Source organism: Pongo pygmaeus, chromosome 13 (assembly GCF_028885625.2).
Source record: "Pongo pygmaeus isolate AG05252 chromosome 13, NHGRI_mPonPyg2-v2.0_pri, whole genome shotgun sequence".
NCBI classification, from domain to species: Eukaryota; Metazoa; Chordata; class Mammalia; order Primates; family Hominidae; genus Pongo; species Pongo pygmaeus.
The window spans coordinates 92,002,302-92,023,913 of record NC_072386.2 but is presented as its reverse complement, the minus strand read 5'-3'; the positions used below and the strand labels follow the sequence as shown (position 1 = coordinate 92,023,913).

Genomic DNA, 21,612 nt, shown 5'->3' with positions numbered 1-21,612 from the left:
GCTGAAGCTTGTTCATTCCTAGTTGTGAGAAGTTGGTGTTACTTTAACTATCCAAGCCTCAGTGTTTTAATCTGCAAAATAAGAAAATAACATCTATCTTGTAAGATTATTGTGAAAATTTTAAAAGCCCTTAGCTTACTGTCTGGCATACAAGTAGCAAATTTTGTAATGACCAGACAGAGGGAGTCAGTATGATATAGTATCAGAAGCAGTGTTCCACAGTTGTCAAAAGCTGAATGTCTTTGATCAGGCTGAATTCAAATCCCAGGTACAATTACTAGCTTTGTGACCTTGGACACTTTCTAATCTTCAGTTTCTTTATGTAAAAAGATGATAGACATACCTGCCTCACACTTCTTGGTAGGATCAAAGAAATTAATGCACGGAAAGGTCAAAGATTGCTTAAATAAGTATTTGCCTACATATTTTATATGTACAAGCTACTATATCAGCACAGATAAATAAGTAGTTATGTTTTTCTATTGTTGTTGTTTTGGGTAGGAGGGTGAAGCTAGACAAGACCAAAGGCTTCACATAGAAAATTTTCACCTAGGTCTTTGCCTACATATTTTATATGTACAAGCTACTATATCAGCACAGATAAATAAGTAGTTTTATTATTGTTGTTGTTCTGGGTAGGAGGGTGAAGCTACACAAGACAAAATACTTTACATAGAAAATTTTGACCTAGGTCTTGAAAAATTAATAGATGTTGGACAGACAATGCTGATAAATGTGCCTTGCGCAAGCCATACGACTGCGATTTGCTACTATGAGAACAGCCCTGGGGGTTCAAGGCATAAGGATGATATTTTTAAAAGCCTGGTGAGTTCCTCCTAATAAACATCATCACTTCAGTTGTTGTCATGAGCTAGAATGCAAGATGATGTAGTAGATAATAGCATATGCTTTGAAATAAGATAGACATGTGTTCTGAGCCAGTCCCTGCTACTTACAGCTGCATGACTTTAAGCCCATTACTTCACTTCTCTGAGCTTCAGTTTACTCATCCCTAAGAGGAAGTAACAACAGTGCCCTCTTCACGAAGCTATTATGAAGATTCAGCACAATAATGTATGTAAAGCTCTAAGTATCATGTTTGGCGCATGATAAGTGTTTAATAAATGTTAAATATTGTTATTATTGTTGATGTGGCATTAAGGTTATGCTGGCATAAAACATTAGAATTTGTTCAGTGCATGGAACAATTACATTAAACTCAGAGTAAGCTGCATTACTTACTTAACAGTGGAATACCAAAGAAATACAATGAACAACCAGGTTTTAAGAGTTCCTATATGGGATGGCTGGGTCAAATGGTATTTCTAGTTCTAGATCCCTGAGGAATCGCCACACTGACTTCCACAATGGTTTAGTTTATAGTAACAATGTAAAAGAGTTCCTATTTCTCCACATCCTCTCCAGCACCTATTGTTTCCTGACTTTTTAATGATCGCCATTCTAACTGGTGTGAGATGATATCTCATTGTGGTTTTGATTTGCATTTCTCTGATGGCCAGTGATGATGAGCATTTTTTCATGTGTCTTTTGGCTGCATAAATGTCTTCTTTTGAGAAGTGTCTGTTCATATCCTTTACCCACTTTTTGATGGGGTTGTTTGTTTTTTCTTGTAAATTTGTTTGAGTTCATTGTAGATTCTGGATATTAGCCCTTTGTCAGATGAGTAGGTTGCAAAAATTTTCTCCCATTCTGTAGGTTGCCTGTTCACTCTGATGGTAGTTTCTTTTGCTGTGCAGAGGCTCTTTAGTTTAATTAGATCCCATTTGTCAGTTTTGGCTTTTGTTGCCATTGCTTTTGGTGTTTTAGACATGAAGTCCTTGCCCATGCCTATGTCCTGAATGGTAATGCCTAGGTTTTCTTCTAGGGTTTTTATGGTTTTAGGTCTAACGTTTAAGTCTTTAATCCATCTTGAATTAATTTTTGTATAAGGTGTAAGGAAGGGATCCAGTTTCAGCTTTCTACATATGGCTAGCCAGTTTTCCCAGCACCATTTATTAAATAGGGAATCCTTTCCCTATTGCTTGTTTTTCTCAGCCATCCAGCCATCCCATTACTGGGTATATACCCAAAGGACTATAAATCATGCTGCTATAAAGACACATGCACACGTATGTTTATTGCGGCACTATTCACAATAGCAAAGACTTGGAACCAACCCAAATGCCCAACAATGATAGACTGGATTAAGAAAATGTGGCATATATACACCATGGAATACTATGCAGCCATAAAAAATGATGAGTTCATGTCCTTTGTAGGGACATGGATGAAACTGGAAATCATCATTCTCAGTAAACTATCGCAAGGACAAAAAACCAAACACCACATGTTCTCACTCATAGATGGGAATTGAACAATGAAAACACATGGACACAGGAAGGGGAACATCACACTCTGGGGACTGTTGTGGGGTGGGGGGAGGGGGGAGGGATAGAATTAGGAGATATACCTAATGCTAAATGGCAAGTTAATAGGTGCAGCACACCAGCATTGCACATGTATACATATGTAACTAACCTGCACATTGTGCACATGTACCCTAAAACTTAAAGTATAATAATAATTTAAAAAAAGGGAAGAAAGAAAGAGGAAAAATATATCAAAATTTAAAAATGCAAAATCAAAAAAAAAAAAAGAGTTCCTATATGGCAGTTGTTATAGGTATTTATCTTTGTCACCCTAGTAACTTGGAGAGCTATACAGAGTAGGCCTTCAATAAGTGTTGAATAAATGAATGAATTTTCTGATTTTAAAATATTTTTTTCTACTTATAAACATGGTAAGTGTTTCTGCAGATAATCTGTAAATAAAAAATACATCTGTAATTTCAACACCAACGTGTTTTCTTCCAAGGTGTGTGTGCATGTGCGTATGTGTGTGTGTGTGTATAATATATATGGGAAATCATAGCATTTAAATAAATGTATACATATTTAATTTTGATCATACCATATGAAAGCTTTTTTCCACTTGTCATATGAGCATTTGCCTTGTTTTATGAAACATACTTTACAAACATGATCTATATGTTGCATTACACTCTATAAGAATATGCCATACAATTTATTTAACTATTACCATATTGTTACACCTTTACTGTGTGCCAAAACTAATTCCTCTCAAATATATGTTATTTGTCACCACATTCAGTGAGTTCTTAATCATTTTTAGGGTAAACAACTTAAAAACCTAATTATTAAAAAAAGTACTCTGTATTTTCTCCCTCCTAGATGAAAATTACAAACACATTTATAAAAACTATTGCCTACTATTTCAGGAGGTTTATAGACTCCATGAAGCCCATCAATAGATTTCCGTCCCCAGGGATTCACATCAGAACTAATTATATAAAATGTTAATATCAAGCCAAACAAAAATGTGCAAAAACTTGACTATAATTATTGTGGACATGTATAATCTCTAAAATATTGCTGACTACAGTAATGTGGCCCAATCCCAGTTCATTCTTATTTTTTAAATAGTGCTTTAGATTACACATTAATGCTTCTCTACAACTTTCATTGAATAGTAATGTTTCGTGTGATATATCTTTATTCTCCTTAGTGACAGAAAGTCTCTGCAGGACTCCCTGTGCACAGTCTTTTCTCTTTTGGCTGAGTCCCCATCCAAATATCATCTTTAATTGTAGTTCCCATAATTCCCATGTGTTGTGGGAGGGACCCGGTGAAGATAATTGAATCATGGGGTGATTACCCTCATGATTTAGGTTACCTGTTCTAGTGACAGTGAGTGAGTTCTCATGAGATCTGATAATTTTATAAGGAGCTTCCCCCTTCATTTGTCACTCATTCTCTCTCCTGCCGCCCTGTGAAAAGGTGCCTTCTGCCGTGATTTTAAGTTTCCTGAGGCCTCCCCAGCCGTGCAGAACTGTGAGTCAATTAAACCTCTTTTCTTTATAAATTACCCAGTCTCAGGTATTTTTTCACAGCAGCGTGAGAACCAACTAATACACGCGGTGAGGTCTTGCATCCTGGAAACCTATGAAATTATTAGGTCTACTCCTGCCACCGCCCCCGTGTCGCTCCAAGTTATCTTAAATACCATTCCATTTGAGCAAATACACAGCATGACTCAGCATTGGATAATACAGTTATCTGAAGGAAAGAGAATATTTTATGACAACACCAAAAATAAATGCAATAAATAAAATGTAATATAGCCTAAATGTGGCTAAACACAAAAGTGATATAGTCACAGCATTATGCAGGTTTATTGTAATCTCAGGATGCAAGGTTTTAACTTGGCCTTTATGTTATTCTAACCAAGGAGTATCATAATCTTTATTATGAATGTACACTTTGTCTGATATGCAGTTTACAATAATGAGACTAATTCTACATGCCAATTTGCACAGCTTCTAAAGAATTCTAATAGGTTCCAATATAAAGCAAAAAAAATTGTTTTGTATTTTTTGTTTGTCATTTCCATCTGTTTGCTTCTAAAGATAGAACAATTTCTGATGTAAAAAGCATGTAGCCATGTCTGCACATTTCTATGTACATGTTTCTGCCTGTGGGGGTTAGAAAAGTTCCGAATTACTTTTAAGTTTCAAAGAATTATGAAAAAAAAGTTAAAAAACACTTCTAAGAATAATTTTTATTTAAGCCCTTTCTTTTTCTCCCTCATAGTTACATCATCCCTCCCAAGGATTCCGCTTTGGAACTGTCCGAGAAAGCAGTGCTGAAGATTATGTGAGACAAAGTTTCCCAGAGATGCATGAATATATGAGAAGGTACAATGTTCCAGCCACTCCTGATGGCGTGGAGTATCTGAAGTGAGTGTCAACCTCTTGGGTCCAAAGAAAAATTCTCACTGAAGAGAAGTAATCTAGCTACTGACATAGTGTATGTTCGTTTCTGAAAATGACAGATGAATATACCCACGTTGTGTTAAGTAATACTTTACACTGTGTGAGATCCCAGAAGACAGTGTGAAATAGTGTGTATTTAATTATGTGACCTAGATTACTTGTGACCTGCATAGTCTCAAGTTGGTAGTAGCTTTGTTCAAAGAGCCAGTGGGGCCATTAGCATAGCAGATGGTAGAGGAAATAAATGTTGGCTTTATATCACTTGAGAAAACAATGGTGCTGAAATAGTCAAACACACAGGGAATATGGCCAGAAGATAAAGTGTCCCAAGGCAACTTTTTCCTTCACAGTGAATATATCTCTAAGCCCATGGAATACCTCCTCTTGCCATGAGGAAATGGAATTTATCTTAGAGATTTCCTGTAGAAAGGAAATAAGATAGAAGACAATGATTCCCATGCCTGCATTCTTCTCATTAGAATTTATGAGAAGCAATCATGAGAAATCACACTGCCATGGCAGATTATCAGAGCCTGTAATTCAATGAAGTTGAATACAAAGGCAGACGGTGCAGTGATGGGTCTGCTCTGTCTAGTCTTCCTGAGAAAAGGGAAAGAATGGTTCCTGAAAAACAGGAAGGCATGAGGGTGAGCAGTCCTCTCCCTCCTGCTCGATGGAATCAAGATAATAGCAGACATCCACACCTCCAATTCCTAGAATTGTGCAGCATCAGGAAACTGGTTTCTCCATGGTCAGCATCAATAATCTCCCTAATGGACAGCAGGACCTGCCACCTCAAATTCTTTTTTAAGAAAGAATAGAAATAAACAAATAATTTCATGGAACACAAGGGTTTTGTCTTTCTCAACAACTTTAGAAACATGCCACTTAAAAAATTTTATGGACTTTTAACTATAGCTTAGAGAAAAAGCCTTGTTCTCTCATATTTGCAAAATTATATATGATGCGTAAGTATTATGAAATGCCACTTTTAATTTTGTAGGAACATCAACACATTACAGTCTCTCTCTGACATGAAGTTTAGAGTCCCTTTGCCTCCCGGATCTTCTTGTGTATTCTCTTCTTCAGGCGAATTTATGGTTGAGAGAAACAATAAGATGTCAGAGTAGCAATGGCTTCCAGCTCAATAGAAATAGCAGACAAACTAGGCTCTGCAGACAGTGTGAAAAAGGATGAGATGAGCTACTGCTGCAGTCCCCAGCAGTTCCACTCCACTCAGGGCATTCATGTAACTCAGGAGCTTTACCTGAGAAGGCCCACATGCCCAGCACTGGCTCTGCCCCAGCCTGAAGAGAAGCAATCTTCAGGAAAGCAGCCACAGATGAAGGCCCAAAACAAGTCCATTTTCCTTGGTAATACAACTAGTGAGTGGCAGAATCAGGACTAGGACCAGATCTCTGGAATCCAACCACTGCTTCAGACTAGTCTAGGAACCATGATGAAAGAGTAGGCCCTTGATATTTGCAGAATAGTCCATGTTCCAGCAACATCTATGTTCCAGTTGGTATCTGAAAGCTAGTTAGAAATGCAGCAACTCCAGCCTTATCCCAAACTTACTGCATCAGAATCTTCATTTTAACAAGCTCCCCAAGCAATTCACTGATTGAGGTGAAACTGGAATCTAGGCAGAGCTTATCATTAATGCCCTCTCACCACTTGTCTCTGGGCCTTAACTCTCCACTTTCAGCCTAGTCATTTCCTGTGCCCTTAGCCACCACTTCCCGCAACCACAGTCTTCATGTTACCTCCCTGGCATCCCAGAGCTCTGACCTACAAGGCACAACCCCTAGCATTGCCTGTGCAAGGAAGTTTTCTACATATTGAACCTGTCCTTTCCCTCTCCCATCAAAATTCTGCTGGACTTAATTCTGCTCTCTCAGGGCCCTGCTTTCTCATTAACAGTTTTCCAAAAAAATTAACTCCCACTAAAATGCTTATTCCTTTTATTATGTTAATATGTGACTGGTTTTCTTGTGGTGTGTGATATGTATTTTTAAATAATGCTTAAGAAAAGACAGGGCATGATTCTATAATAGAAATAACCATTGGGGGCCCTGCGAACCGTTGTGATTCAGCCAGTCTAGAAGCTACTTGTAACTGGATCCCACTTGGCCATTTCCTCACCAGTGACTCAGGGTCCCATGGGAGTCTGAGAGCTGACTGCTTTTCGCCTTTTCGCGTAATTGAAATTTATCATAGCTATCTGCACTTTGCAGTCCAAAATCAAGAGTAGTTATTTAAGGAAGGATCCCAGAGACATTAGGCTTTATGAATTACTGCTTTTAAAAAACTGAAATGAACCTCATCTTTTTTATTGTCATATTGCTACCACAAATATTTGTGGAATATTGGCAAGTGATAACTTGTTGCTAGGTAGCTGTCAAGGTACATTGTGGTACTGTGGCAGCTGAACTTTGATTGGAGGAACAGCTTTCAGCTCAATTTTTATTTTATTGCCAGGATTCCATTAAGATTCCTTATCAACTTCTAGGAGACAATCCATATCCCCAACACTTTCTAAAGCTTCCCATTACTGTAGAGCTGGGAGGTGTTTCATTTTGGTTAAAGTTAAATGTGGGCCTCATTGTAACTTAAATCCAATACCCCTTGGAAAAGGGGATGCATTTTAAATTGGCTGTTTCACTTATTTGAAGAGTAGAATAAGAAAGCAATGGTTATTGATACCAAAAAGGGAAGCTGACCTGCCGACTATGTGTCTATACATGACCCAGACAAAGCCATTCATGTAAAGATGTGTTTCCTGCCCACTGATGAATCTTCTGGGTGTCTAGGGATATCTTTCTCTTTTTGATTTTCTATGAATCCTAGTCATATTCTCCTCTGTTTAGAAGCCACACTGTGTTAAAAATTAGAACAGCCTCACCACTGGATCTAAGAAAGGAAGGACTGAGCTCAGAAGGGATAGAAAAGAGTTATTCTTTTTGTAAAGCTGTTTGGACAACTCTAAGGGTAAAAAATCCTTTCTTTTTTTCAAATTAATAAATATTTTTATTTTTAAAAAATACCTACACCTGCACAATAAAAAGGAACTGAGGTAGTCATTGCATGAGATGGAAAGAAGTGTAATACAGAGTTCTTATTCTCAAGAAACTTACACTTTAACTGGGGAGATAATATAGTGCACAAAATGGTTGCTTTTCTGGTCTTCACAGAATATATTCCCTCTTTTGGGTCACAGCATCCTGCATTCCTTCATCCCTCTTCTACTCTCACTGATTTACATGCGATGAACCCCACCCCTGGCTCCAGTTGACACCACCTAGCCAATAAGAATAATAGTCCATTTCCATGGTAACAATATCCAGGGATGGGCTCATGACATAGTCACAATAAAAGCAAATTAGAGTAAGAGTGTTTCTGAAACTTTTGCTGATAGAAAATCCTTTCTTAAATGGATGTATGTCTTTCATCTTTCCAAAAAGAATTGGAAGTGGCTGAAAACAAAGAAATCGTTGCATGTATTTTAGACAGTTATTTCCTTTTAAAACTTCTCCTTCCTTGCCCTCTTTGTAGGTGGAAGTTCAGCCTATGCTGAGACTCACCCTTCATTTGAACCTGGTCCCAACACTTACTAGCTGTGTAACCTGGTTTAAGTTACTTCAACCGTCTGAGTCTCAATTTCCTCATCTGTTATATTACAGTCATTCTGAGTGATAAAAGGTATAGAGAACAATGAATGCAATGCCTAACAAGAAGTCACTCTAATAGTGTAACAAGAATAAACCTTCTCTATGCACTTCCTATTCAATTCAGAGTGGCTCTGGCTTTACTGATGGATTTAGAAGTAATTAAAGGAGCTGGTAGATAAAACCATTGGAAAGATGTCATGCTCTCTTATAAGAGTGCCTGTCTCCCCTGGTCTGTAGTCTAGAGGTCAGTGAGAAGCCAAGACAGCTAAATCAGCACCTAGGTAGCTTGTGCGGCCCTTAGTGTCCAGGTTTCTGTCCCCTAAACAAAAGCCAGCTGTCAGCCTTCATGCTTCCTTCCCATTAATGAATCATTTTTACTTTTCTCCTCTGGTCTTAAATATAGGAATGATCCAGAGAAACTAGACGCCTTCATCATGGACAAAGCCCTTCTGGATTATGAAGTGTCAATAGATGCTGACTGCAAACTTCTCACTGTGGGGAAGCCATTTGCCATAGAAGGTATTAATCAGTCACTCTTGATTCACTTTTACTCAGGATGTGCTCAGTTTGCCAACCTAGAAAGTCACAAATGCCAAAGTCAGAAACAAAGAGCGATGCATCTTCCCTTGTTTTCATTTTCAACTCATAAGCACTTAGCTATTAAGTTGCTGAAGTTAGGAATTTATTTTTCACCTATTCAACAAATATTTATTTACCCAATTGTTAGGGGGAAAAAATCATTGTTACCCATATGATGTTGCTTCAGATATCTGGGAGTGGTGGTACAGTGTAATAAATTTTAATTTAATCTGTATTGTGTGTGTGTGTGTGTTTTAGTGGCAGGGTGTTGCTATGTGCTATGTTGCTCAAGCTTGTCTCCAACTCCTGGCCTCAAGTGATCCTCCTGCCTCAGCCTTCCAAAATTCAGGGAAATCTGTATTTTCTAACAGCCAAATACTCTAGCAAATCTGACAGAAAAACTAGAATGATTACATTTTACAACTGGGAGGGCCCCAATATCGATCTAATCCAATCTACTCATTTGATAAACAAGAAAGCCCAGGGACATTACATAACATTTTCGTAATTGTACAATTAGATGATAATACTGGGACTGAAATCTAAAGCTCATGGTTCTTAAATAAGTATTCTTCCACTAGTTGGAAAATAAGTAGAAAAAAAACTCATTCTATAGTTTAATGCCCTTTAAGGTCCCAAACAAAACCTTGGGATCCTTGTTTGGGATCGCAGGTCTTTTTCTCCACTGGCAGCAAATGTTTCCTTCTAATGTGATCACCCAATCAATCAAACTTCAGAACCAAAGAAAGATTGCTTTGTCAGTAGCTCCTTTCATTCTGAATGACAGTTGATATATGGAGCTGATAGTTTGAACCAGCAAATTTCACTTCTCCCAATTCCCAGCTTCCCTTTCCTGATAGTGCATGCTGGCTCTCGAGACAGCCATGCTCACTTGACAGAAAACACTTCGGCTTAAAACAATCCCGTGGGGGTGCCCAACTGCTATTTCCAGAAATCTGTACTTTCCTGTATGTTAACTAGGATATCAAGACTATTCTGATTTCAATTTCCCAACCACAGTTAGTCTCTGTCTCCTCTAAATGTATCAGCAGATTAAAATGTTTACCTCTGTCTTTGTTTTCATGATAAATGAGAATGTTACAGCTGATGCTATTTCTCCACATCTTCTCCTAGCAGAAATCAGTCGCCTCTCCAGGCAAAGTCACCCCCACCTGAAGCAGGGATGGAACTCAGAAAGAGAGGCAATTAGCAGTAGTGGTCTTCTATTAAGACTACCGTCTAAGATAGCAAAGGGAGAAAAAGAAAAAGCTAGAAAAATAAACAACATTCAGTATATAATCCCATTTTAATGTAACAATGAAAAATTTCTCCTTTTTTGTGGCATCTGGGGATGTTACATTTTATTTCTGTCCTAGATGCACTGGGTAACTGAGATCCCTTCTGCCATTAGGAGCTACTAACAATGAATCATGGGTAGAGGACATAAGAATGAGGGGCTCCATTTTCCATCTTTATCTTCAGGGGACAACTCTATCTTGTCAAAAGACAATGGTAAGATGGCTTGTTTGCCTCTGCTGGACCCTAGTGCCAGATGCCACACAATTAACTCCCCACTGGTTTCCTGTTTACATTTCCATCTGTGTTCCTGAGACTTAGTGTCTTGCAGTTCCCATCATCTCTAGACATCACATTGTTTTCAAAGGAGATGATCACAAAATGGTGCATGGAAAAGCCCTCCCTGCAAGAGAGTAGAAATACTGTGGGTTTTAATTGAGAGATTATTGTTATCATTGTGAGGTTATTCTCAAAATGGATGGGGTACACATCAGAAAATTAATTCAATTCTACTTCTGACAATAAGTTCATACCCCAAAAACATAACTCAGTAAAATACAAAATGATACGTATAAATTACACAAAACAATGTGGTAGAAATACTAGTCAAAGTCTTGATTGTTACTTTTCTTAAAAATATGAATTTCACAAGTTTTTTTTTATTTATTTTTATTTATTTATTTATTTATTTTGAGACTGAGCCTCACTCTATCGTCCAGGCTGGAGTGCAGTGGCACAATCTCAGCTCACTGCAACCTCTATCTCCCAGGTTCAAGCGATTCTCGTGCCTCAGCCTCCCAGGTGGCTGGGATTACAGGTGCCTGCCACCACAGCCGGCTAATTTTTGTAGTTTTAGTAGAGATAGGGTTTCACCATGTTGGCCAGGCTGGCCTCAAACTCCTGGCCTCAAGTGATCCTCCCGCCTCAGCCTCCCGAAGTGCTGGGATTACAGGCGTGAGCCACCTACAGTCTAAATATTAAAGCTCACATTTTAATAAGTTTGAGAAACTTAAATGTTATTAGAGGATAGCATATATTTTTAACAATTTAATTGAGAGAAATAATTTCATGAATTTTTAAGAAAATATTTCTCTCAGTTAAATTGTCAAAAATATATGCTATCCTTTGACAACATTTAAGTTTCTTGAACTTACTAAAATGTGAGCTTTATTATTAAGTTAGACTGTATAGGTATAAAAAATCATCAAAGCGGTTTATGAGCAATACTTGGTCATTTAGGTTACAGAAATGTTTTATATGCTTACCCATATCTTTCACAGGGCCTAGTACAATGCTAGACATATAACATTAATGTAATAAGTGATGTATTACCTATTAAATAACTAATTAGGTTTGAAATAAGTATCTAATTCACTCACTTAGGTAGTTAATAGCTTGTACTTATACTTTCCCAAATGCTTAAACGTACTTAGGAAAGAAAACAGAGTGCAACGATTCCTTCATGCTGAATGTACCATCACTGTATATAGTAGTAACACACTCAGTACTATACGTGTGACACTCAGTGTAACTACTGCTGTGGTCTGAATGTTTGTGCCTCCCCAAAATTCATATGTTGAAACCTAATCCCCAAGGTGATGATATTAGGTCATGAAGTTTCCACCCTAATAAAATGGAATTAGTGCCCCTATGAAATAGGCTCAACGAAGCTCATTCACCCTTTTCAGCATGTGAGGACCTAGCTACACGGCACCATCTATGAACCAGAAAGAGGCCCTCACCAGACACCAAGTCTACCAGTGCCCTGATCTTGGACTTTGCAGCCTCCAGAACTATAAGAAACAAATTTCTTTTGCTTTTAAGTCACCCAGTCTATGATATTTTGTTATAGAAGCCTGAACAGACTAAGATAACTATTAACTATCCCTCCCAACTTCACCATTCTGCATTTATTTTGACTTAAAAGGGAAAATAAGGCAAATAAGAAACAGTGGCTCCACACTGAGTTTGAAACCCTTTCATGAGTACTCATTGGTACAGAGTATATAGCAAAGCAAACCAAAACTATTAAGGATTCGAAAGCATGTGGAAAGCCTTTGGTCGAATGAAATACCATAAACCAGGGGCACAAATACATATTGTGTGCAGGGGAGAAAAAAAAGTGTTGAGATAAATGAATACATGTCTCCAATTTGTGCATTGGAGTTAGCTGACAATAAAGCCCAAACAAGGAGAAAGAGTAATGTAACTGCACAATAATGATGTGTGATCTTTCTGCCAAAGATCTTTGCCTGCTTTTGAGTTTGTTCTTTTACTTGCTTTCCAATAATTATTTAATACAATGCTTGGAACACTGGCTCTGGAGTCTGAGTACTTGGGTTAGGATAAAATTGCTGTTATTAACTGGCAAGTTATCTAATCTACTCTTCAGGTTCCTCACCTGCATAATGGGGAGATGAATAGGAAATTTATGATAGAATTGTTGTGAGGATTAAGTAATACATATAAAGAATGTACTGTAGGAACTTGTTTGGCACATAAGAAGTGCTCAACAAATTATTGTTATATAGTATATTGATTAATACATTGAGACCAATTAACTGTAAAATTCTTCCAGTATAGTCTTCATAAGTCTCAACTTATCCCACACATTTCTCTCCCCACTTTGATGTGCTGAGGCTAAGGGAAACCCATTTTATAGTACTTTTATAGTTGGGACCATTACAGTATGTTCTCAACCATTATGCCAGAGTAGCTAACTATGGTATTCCAAGGACAGACTGCAAAATTGAATAAATCTTTCACCCTGAAGCCTTTTTAACCCTATCTGAGATGCTATTTTCAAAACATCTCTTTTCCAACCACATTTTGGAAGATTCTTTTAGTCTATGAATTTCTAACTATACATTTGCTAGCTAAAATATATTTCCACCACTCTTAGCTGAATAAAGCTGATTTATCCATGGTGAAAAGATCAGGATTCTATTCTGAAAATTGTTCTCTTGGGCTATTAAGCTGTATCCAATTTCCAGGATGCCTGATGCCTTCATCTTTAGGGTTGAAGGATTCCATTTTGCTTCATTCATCAACCACAAAATAGTCAACCCTGTCTTTATTGCAATGCCATGTTTCTAATAATAATGAAAGCAACTCAGGCTGCTAAGTTGAGTCAGCAATTTAAAAATGAGAATTCTTTGACCAATGAACACTAGCAAATTTGAAAAGCAACTATAAATGGGGACAGAAATAAAACCCTCAAGGTTTTATTATTTTACGTTTTTGAATAAAATGGATTTTTATCTCTTTTAACAAATAAGTCTTCTCATCATCACATAATTTATTTTCCTATTTTTCCCATCATTCCATATGCATAGTTTGTTTTCATTAGCTAAAGATGATTATTATTGCTAGAAATCATTAAAATATCAATATTCAATACATGTGTTAAAGCAGAAATTTTAAAGGGATAGCAATCTGTTTTTAGCAACTGCAAATTAACCTAGACGTGATCGAGTGGAGTGATTTAACATTTATTATTTCTTGTGCAACATTTTTTATAAATGTCTCTGAAACTTCAACATAGCTTTTTCATTAGGGAATCTTAACACTTTTGTTGTAGTGCCAAAATTCTATTCTTAGAATATGTAGATTTATCATAAGTATGAAGTTAAGAATTTAAAACTTTCTTATCATATACTTTTGTCTTATCTACCAAAAATATCACAATCAAGAACCAATTCAAGATGCCATCTTTGATCCTCTCCTCTGGTACCAATCTCTTGTTCCTCTGAATTTTCACAGAGCTTCGCCTATCCTCATTGTGTCCTAGGCATTATATTTTACCTAGAATTTATGCCTCACTAATCTTTTTTTACCAAGAAAAGTCAACTAACTTTCTACCAATTTGTGTAGTTTTTTTTAATGTATATCTCATTTCATTCATGCCACCATAAGCTTCTTATGGACAGACTCTGTGTCCGCTTTAACTTGGTAACCTCCATAGCTTATGAAGGAGTGCCTGACACAGAATAAGCACTCAACACATGTTTATGGAATTAATCAATAGATGAATAGGTGAGCAATAAATGCTTATCAAATGAAAAACAATTCTGCAATGATTACATTAATGTGGGTTGGAATGATTAGCTTTAAGAGGGTTTTAGGAGAAACAATTAGTGAGTGTCCTTGCTAGTGAATTTTCTCATATATACAATCATACACAAGTTAGAGCTGTTCTCACACTATTTCTACATAACTTATTGAAAAGTTTATAAGTAAAATCTGCCTGTGAATAATGTATATTTATGTTTATTAGAAACAAACCAACAGTTTAGATTATTGTGTTTTTTAAATGAATTACCTGGTTTAAGGCATTACATCAATGTGAATATAGTGTTGAGGCCTGCATTAAAGGGAAAGAAATAAGTATTTCCTTGACATGGTCACATGTTGTAACGGACATGGTGGGAAGAGCATGGGTTTTAGAATCAAACAGACCTACTTTAAAATGCTAGCTTTGCCAGCTACTAGCTGTGTGACCTTGGCAGTTTATTCATTCAATCTTTTTTTTTTTTTTTTTTTTTTTGAGACAAAGTCTTGCTCTGTGGCCCAGGCTGGAGTGCAGTGGCGCAATCTCGGCTCACTGCAAGCTCCACCTCCCGGGTTCACGCCATTCTCCTGCCTCAGCCTCCAGAGTAGCTGGGACTATAGGTGCCCGCCACCATGCCCAGCTAATTTTTTGTATTTTTAGTAGAGACGGGGTTTCACCATGTTAGCCAGGATGGTCTCCATCTCCTGACCTCATGATCCACCTGCCTCGGCCTCTCAAATTGCTGGGATTACAGGCATGAGCCGCTGCTCCCGGCCTATTTATTCAATCTTTAAGTCTCCAAGTAATACACATTCTGGCATGGGTTCATGTAGGGATACATGTGGAATAGTGCTTGGCACACAGTAGAGCCCAGTATGTCCTAGTACTTATTATTAGAATCCAAGGATGATTTAACCGAGCTGTGTGCCACAATCTGTTGTTGTTGTTGTTGTTGAAAACTATTGACCCAGGGAGGAAAAACACACTGATATTCGGCAAACCTGGCTAATTATCCTAACCATCAACCCACTTCTACCAGATAGTAGCAAGTCCTCCTACACTTTGTTCTTATATGGCCCAGTTCTCCCTTATGGTGCCTATCTCAATTGTAATGAAATAATAATTATGCTGTGTCTTGTTTAATATCTGTCTCCCCTGTAGAGTGTACATTCCATCACAGCAGAGACCATATCCACCTTGGTCACTGCTAAGTCCTGACCACTTAACATGGTGCCTATTTACTCAGGGAATATTTGTTGCATGAATAAATGAGTGAATGAATAAATGAATGTGTGAGTGAGTCAGTGAATCAGTGAATATTATGATATGCTTGTGCCTAGTATTGTGCCCGATGTGCAAATAAGTCCTGAATAAATGTTTGTGCAGTTGAATTGGCAACAGCATTCATTATGTTTCTAAAAAAAACTGATTACTTCCTTCTAATAAATTATCCATTATATTTTAAAATGTTATTTCATAATAACATCAGCAGAATCAAAAGCTACCCATCCAAACTCTTTTGTTTTCAGTCCTGCCTTTCAAACCAAAACTACTAGGCATAAAACAGGCACTCAAAATAGTTCTTTGAATGGAAAATTCTAATCATGCTTTTGACATTGTCATCATTTTCTTGACTCCCTATTGCTAAGGAACAAATAATGTTATTAGAAAAAAAATACAATCCATTAAAACTCAGTTTTTTATGCATTATTTCATCTCTTTTATTGGTTATAAACAAAGCTCAAATCTTTTTTTTTTTTTAAAGAAAAAGATTGTGTATCTGCATTAAAAAAGGAACAAAAGGGTCGGGCGCAGTGGCTCACGCCTGTAATCTCGGCACTTTGGGAGGCTGAGGTGGGCGGATCACAAGATCAGGAGATGGAGACCATCCTGGCTAACACGGTGAAACCCCGTCTCTACTAAAAATACAAAAAATTAGTCGAGCGTGGTGGCCGGTGCCTGTAGTCCCAGCTACTCTGGAGGCTGAGGCAGGAGAATGGCGTGAACCCTGAAGGCGGAGCTTGCGGTGAGCCGAGATTGAGACTGTCTCAAAAAAAAAAGGAACAAAAATCTGTGTTCTTGAAATTGAATTGTAAGATAGAATAATTATAGGAGATATTTGTTTCCGTTAAGTATCTTTGGATACTTGACAATCTTTTAGTCTTTATCCACGAAAAAGGAACTATATTTTTAATCTCTCTTCCTCAATCATGTTGAAGGCAAAAAAAAAAAAAGTTTGGGTTTTTTTTTTTACTATTCTGTCCAATAGCTGAAACAAAATGTAGCTAATTAGCTTCTTTGACATAGCTCATCAAAGAGATTAACAGTATAGTAACATTTTGGAAAGGAAGTAAAGCTACACAGTGTGAGGCTACAGAGTCTAAGTTGACTAATAAAACTCTGACAAAAATTAACTCCATCTTTATGTTCCTCCCTCATTCCTTCCCCTGCCTCCCTTGCCCTGCATTACCGCCACCCTTTCATTTATCATATCCTTGGTTTGGTTAAAAATAATAATAATAAGTATTATCACAGGCTGGGCACGTGGCTCATACCTGTAATCCCATCACTTTGAGAGGCTTAGGTGAGTGGACTGGTTGAGTCCAGGAGTTCAAGACCAGCCTGGGCAACACGGTGAGACCCTATCTCAACAAAAAATACAAAAATTAGCCAGGGTGGTAGTGTGTGCCTGTGGTTCCAGCTACTTGGGGGGCTGAGCCGTGAGGATCACTTGAGCCCAGGAGGTCAAGGCTGCAGTGAGTCATGATGGCACCACGGCACTCCAGCCTGGGCAATAGAGCAAGACCCTGTCTCCAAAAAAAAAAAAAAGAAAAAAGTATTATCACATGTATATGCATATATATGTATTCCTAAAACTCTATTGTTTGGTTTTGAATGTTTTAATATTTACACAATGAATTCATGCTGCAAGTAATCTTCTGGAACTGACCTGTTTCACTCAATGGCATATTACTAAGGGTCATCCATATTGTTGCCTCTAGTTCTAGTTCGTATAGTTTTGATTATGTAATATTCCATCTGTGCAAATAGTCCACAGTTTCATTACTCATTCTCTTGTCAAAGAACATTTGAGTTGTTTCCAATTTTTGCTATTATGAACAGTTCCTCTAAGAACATTTTTGTACATATCTCCTGATATGCTTGTGGCTGAGATCTTTGGGAATGGACTCAGGAACAGAACTGCTGGTCTTAAAATACGTAAATGTTCAACCATATAAAATAATACCAAACTGCTTTCCAAAATGTTTGTATCAATTTTCAGTTTGTATTACAGCAAGCAATATATAAACAATCTTACTGATCCTCATCTTCTCTAACACTTGGCATTACTTCTTATTTATTTATTTTTGGACTATTTAAGTTGATTTTTATAAGTACCTGTTGATGTTTTAGTTCTCATACTGTATTGTTTATTCACATGGTTTTATTATATAGTTCAAAAATTAAAAATAAATTAAAAAATTAAGAGAGGGTCATGCATTAACACCGATAAGAGAATGTCGTCAACCACAGACTAAGATTAATCTGATTTTGTGTATTTAAGGTTCAGAAGAGGGGTTCTGGAAGAGGTAGATAGGAAATCCTAGCCCTGATAAAGACCTCAAAGATTACCTCGAAGGAAGGTCTTAATGGGAAAGGCAGAAGATCTTAAAATTTTTCACTAATACACTGTGCACAGCCCATTCCTCTCCTTTTCCAACTCAATTCATCTACTCAGAGATGCAGCTGATTTAAGGGTAATCATGACTAGGAATGTCTTTGAGTGCTTTGAAAGAAAGTTGATGAAAACTCATCGCGCCCTATTTTTTGGTCTGATGGCAGTATCACACAAATATGTACTGTGGTGGCAATCTCTCAGGAAGGGTGTAAAAAACTCATCTGAGATTGTATTTTCTCCTAGGATACGGCATTGGTCTCCCACCCAACTCTCCATTGACCTCCAACATATCCGAGCTAATCAGTCAATACAAGTCACATGGGTTTATGGATGTGCTCCATGACAAGTGGTACAAGGTGGTTCCCTGTGGCAAGAGAAGTTTTGCTGTCACGGAGGTATGGAAAGACTGCTGAAAATGGTGACAAGTTGTATAGCTGTACCTCAGAGAACATAAGGAAATGCTATTACTTGTGCCTCATCATCTAGGTTATTGCATTTACTAGACTCTTGCATAATATTTGAATTATTTTTTACTTTGCCCAAAAAGAGTCCATTCCTATAGGAATTTACAGGGAAGTGGGTTTGTCTTAGATTTAAATGCGATGCTATTTTGATGAGTAAATATCTAAATTTCTGCTTTTCCCCATAACCTCTATCCACAAGTGCAGAAGAAATGCTGTTCTGAATTACAGCAATAGTATCTGAGATTGACATGAACAGTGTTGAATTTAATAGTTAATTGATGGACATGATGTGTACTTCAAAATATCCTGCAAAATCTAATCAAAACATTGCTAACTTACAAGTGGTTACCACCTAAAGATAAAGCCTTTGTGGATGTAGAAAAATAGACATACCTTAGTGAGTACTTCTTAGATTACAGAGTTATAGATTTTTGAAACTGAAAACAATCAATTCCCTTCTTTTATAGTTAGGAAAAGAATACCCAGAGATAATCAGTGGTTTCCCCAAGGCACACAAATAATCAGAATCTCTTTCTATTGCAGTACTCTGACTTTACAATGTAATTAGAAAGAAACCTATAAAATAAGGCAGAAATCGGATGATTAAAATTTGAGACTGGAAGGTATAACCAGAGTCACAGGCTCAGATATTTAAAAGAGGAGCCAAATATACCTGAACAAGTTCAGCTTGACAATTAAAAAAAAAAAAACCCCACCTAAAGTGAATAATAATGGTTTCAAGTAGTCTCTATTTGCCAAGAACTCCCAAATTTGTATTTCAACACAGACCCTTCTTCTGAGCTCCAGGCCATATATCCACCTTCCTATTTGACATCTCCACTTGAATATCCTCCAGGCATCTCAAATTTAACTTGTCAAAAGCTGAACCTTGATCTTCCCTCCTAAATCTATTTTTCCTCCTGTGCCTCACATCTTGGTAATGGCTCCTCTGGCCATCTAGTTACTCATTCTGGAAACTGGCAAGGATTCTTAATGCCTCCCGTATCTCATCTTCCGCATTCATCAACAAGCCATGTCTTTTCCTTCTATAAAATATGCCTCGAATATGCCCATTTATTGTCATCTCCACCGTTGTCACTCGAGTCCAAGCCATCATTCTTCACCTAGACCACTATAAAAGTCTCCTAACTAGCTCTCTGCTTTCACTCCTGCCTCCTCAAATTTGTTTTCCATGTGGCAGGCCATTCTTCTGCTTAGAAGCCTGCAGTGGCCTCCCATGTTAATGGGACGAAAATCTGAAATGTTGGCACGGTCCACAATGCCCTGTGGGACCTGGCCCTGCCCACCTCCCAGCCTCATCCCAGCCACTTTCCTCCTGGCTTCCCTGCACATGCTGTTGCCTCCTCTTCCTCAAATACTCCATCCTCTGACACTTGCTCAGCTGAATCCTTTATATTATAAACTCCCAGCTGAAATCTCCCTTCTTCAGACTCAGATAATCCCAGACCAGTATGAATCATATCTCCCTTTATAATCTCATATATCTCACATTATTTCATAGCACTTGTCATAATTTATAAATCATACTATTTCTAAACATATACTTAATTGAGTTTTTGTTTTAGTGTGTCCCTTCATTAAACTGTAAGAACTTGGTGAGGGACAAAGATTTTCTTTACAACTGTATTGTCAATGTCTCATATATAGTAGCACTCAGTAAGTGATTGTGGAATAAAGAATTAGAGAAATTGAACAGCATACCTGAGAAAACATTGGGGAGCAGAAGGCAAAAGCATACCTCAGAAGTGAAATTGGTAGTGTACTGGGACAAATAGTGTCCCCCCAAAATTAATGTCTGCCTAGAACTTCAGAATGTGACCTTATTTGGAAATAGGGTCTTTGAAAATGTATTTAATGAAGTTAAAATGAGGCCATACTGTAGTCAAGTGGGCCCTAAATTCAATTATGGGTATCCTTATAAGGAGACCCTGTGGAGAGACACACAGGGAAAAAGTCCACATGACAACAAAGGCAGAGACTGAAGCGTGCAGCTACAAGCCAAGGAAATGCTAAAGATTGCCAGCAATCCTCAGAAGCTAGGAGAGAAGCATAAAACAGGTTGTCCCTCAGAGCCTCTAGAGGGAACTAACCCTACTGACACCTTGATTTCAGACTTTTGGCCTTCTAAGCTGTGAGGTAATAAATTTCTGGTTTTTTTGTTTGTTTGGTTGGTTTTTTTGTTTGAGACAGAGTCTCACGCTGTAACCCAGGCTGGAGTGCAGTGGCATGATCTCGGCTCACTGCAAGCTCCGCCTCCCAGGTTCATGCCATTCTCCTGCCTCAGCCTCCCAAGTAGCTGGGACTACAGGTGCCCACCACCACACCTGGCTAATTTTTTTTTTTTTAGTAGAGACGGGGTTTCACCGTGTTAGCCAGGATGGTCTCGATCTCCTGACCTCATGATCCACCCGCCTCGACCTCCCAAAGTGTTGGAATTACAGGCATGAGCCACCGCACCCGGCTAAATTTCTGTTGTTTTAAGCCACTAAGTTTGTGGTAATTTGTTACATCAGCCCTAGGGAGCTAATACAGATAGCTGATATACATCTAGATGATAAGGATAAAAATGTAGATAGATAGATGATAGATAGATAGATAGATAGATAGATAGATGCAAGCTGATCAATGCCCTTGGTAATTAAGTTTACTTCTGATTATCCTGGAAGCCATGACAAAAAGGAATATAAGATGGGTTGGAAATGTTTTTAATTGGAAAAAGAAGAAGAAGTTAACCTATCTTTAGTTCTAGATTCTAAAATAATTCTTTTTCAAAAATAACATTGAGTAACAGAGTTAGCAATGTTTACAAGTTGCAAAAACATTTCTCCTCTGGATAACTTTTATATTGATCAAATGTTTGAAGGAAGTATAGAGGAAAATGGGGACTTAGGGAGCTAGCACGTTCTGTTTCCTGCCATGTGATAGAAACCATACAAGGAACATTAACTTTGGTTCTCACTACAACCCTGTAAGGTAGACATTTTTATCTTTATTTGGAG

The 21,612-nt window shown here is 37.7% G+C and overlaps 1 protein-coding gene across 2 annotated transcripts in view; it reads left to right on the top strand.

The window, feature by feature from the left end:
• GRIN3A (glutamate ionotropic receptor NMDA type subunit 3A) overlaps positions 1-21,612 on the top strand; it is a 181,875-nt gene that overhangs the window by 106,707 nt on the left and 53,556 nt on the right. The window contains exons 4-7 of one of the 2 annotated variants that reach the window (XM_063649768.1): positions 3,858-3,911; positions 4,671-4,816; positions 8,927-9,042; positions 18,372-18,523. In XM_063649768.1, coding sequence (XP_063505838.1) covers positions 3,858-3,911; positions 4,671-4,816; positions 8,927-9,042; positions 18,372-18,523 — 468 coding nt within the window. The remainder of the gene's footprint in view (positions 1-3,857; positions 3,912-4,670; positions 4,817-8,926; positions 9,043-18,371; positions 18,524-21,612) is intronic. The other variant, XM_054502137.2, reaches the window with a different exon arrangement.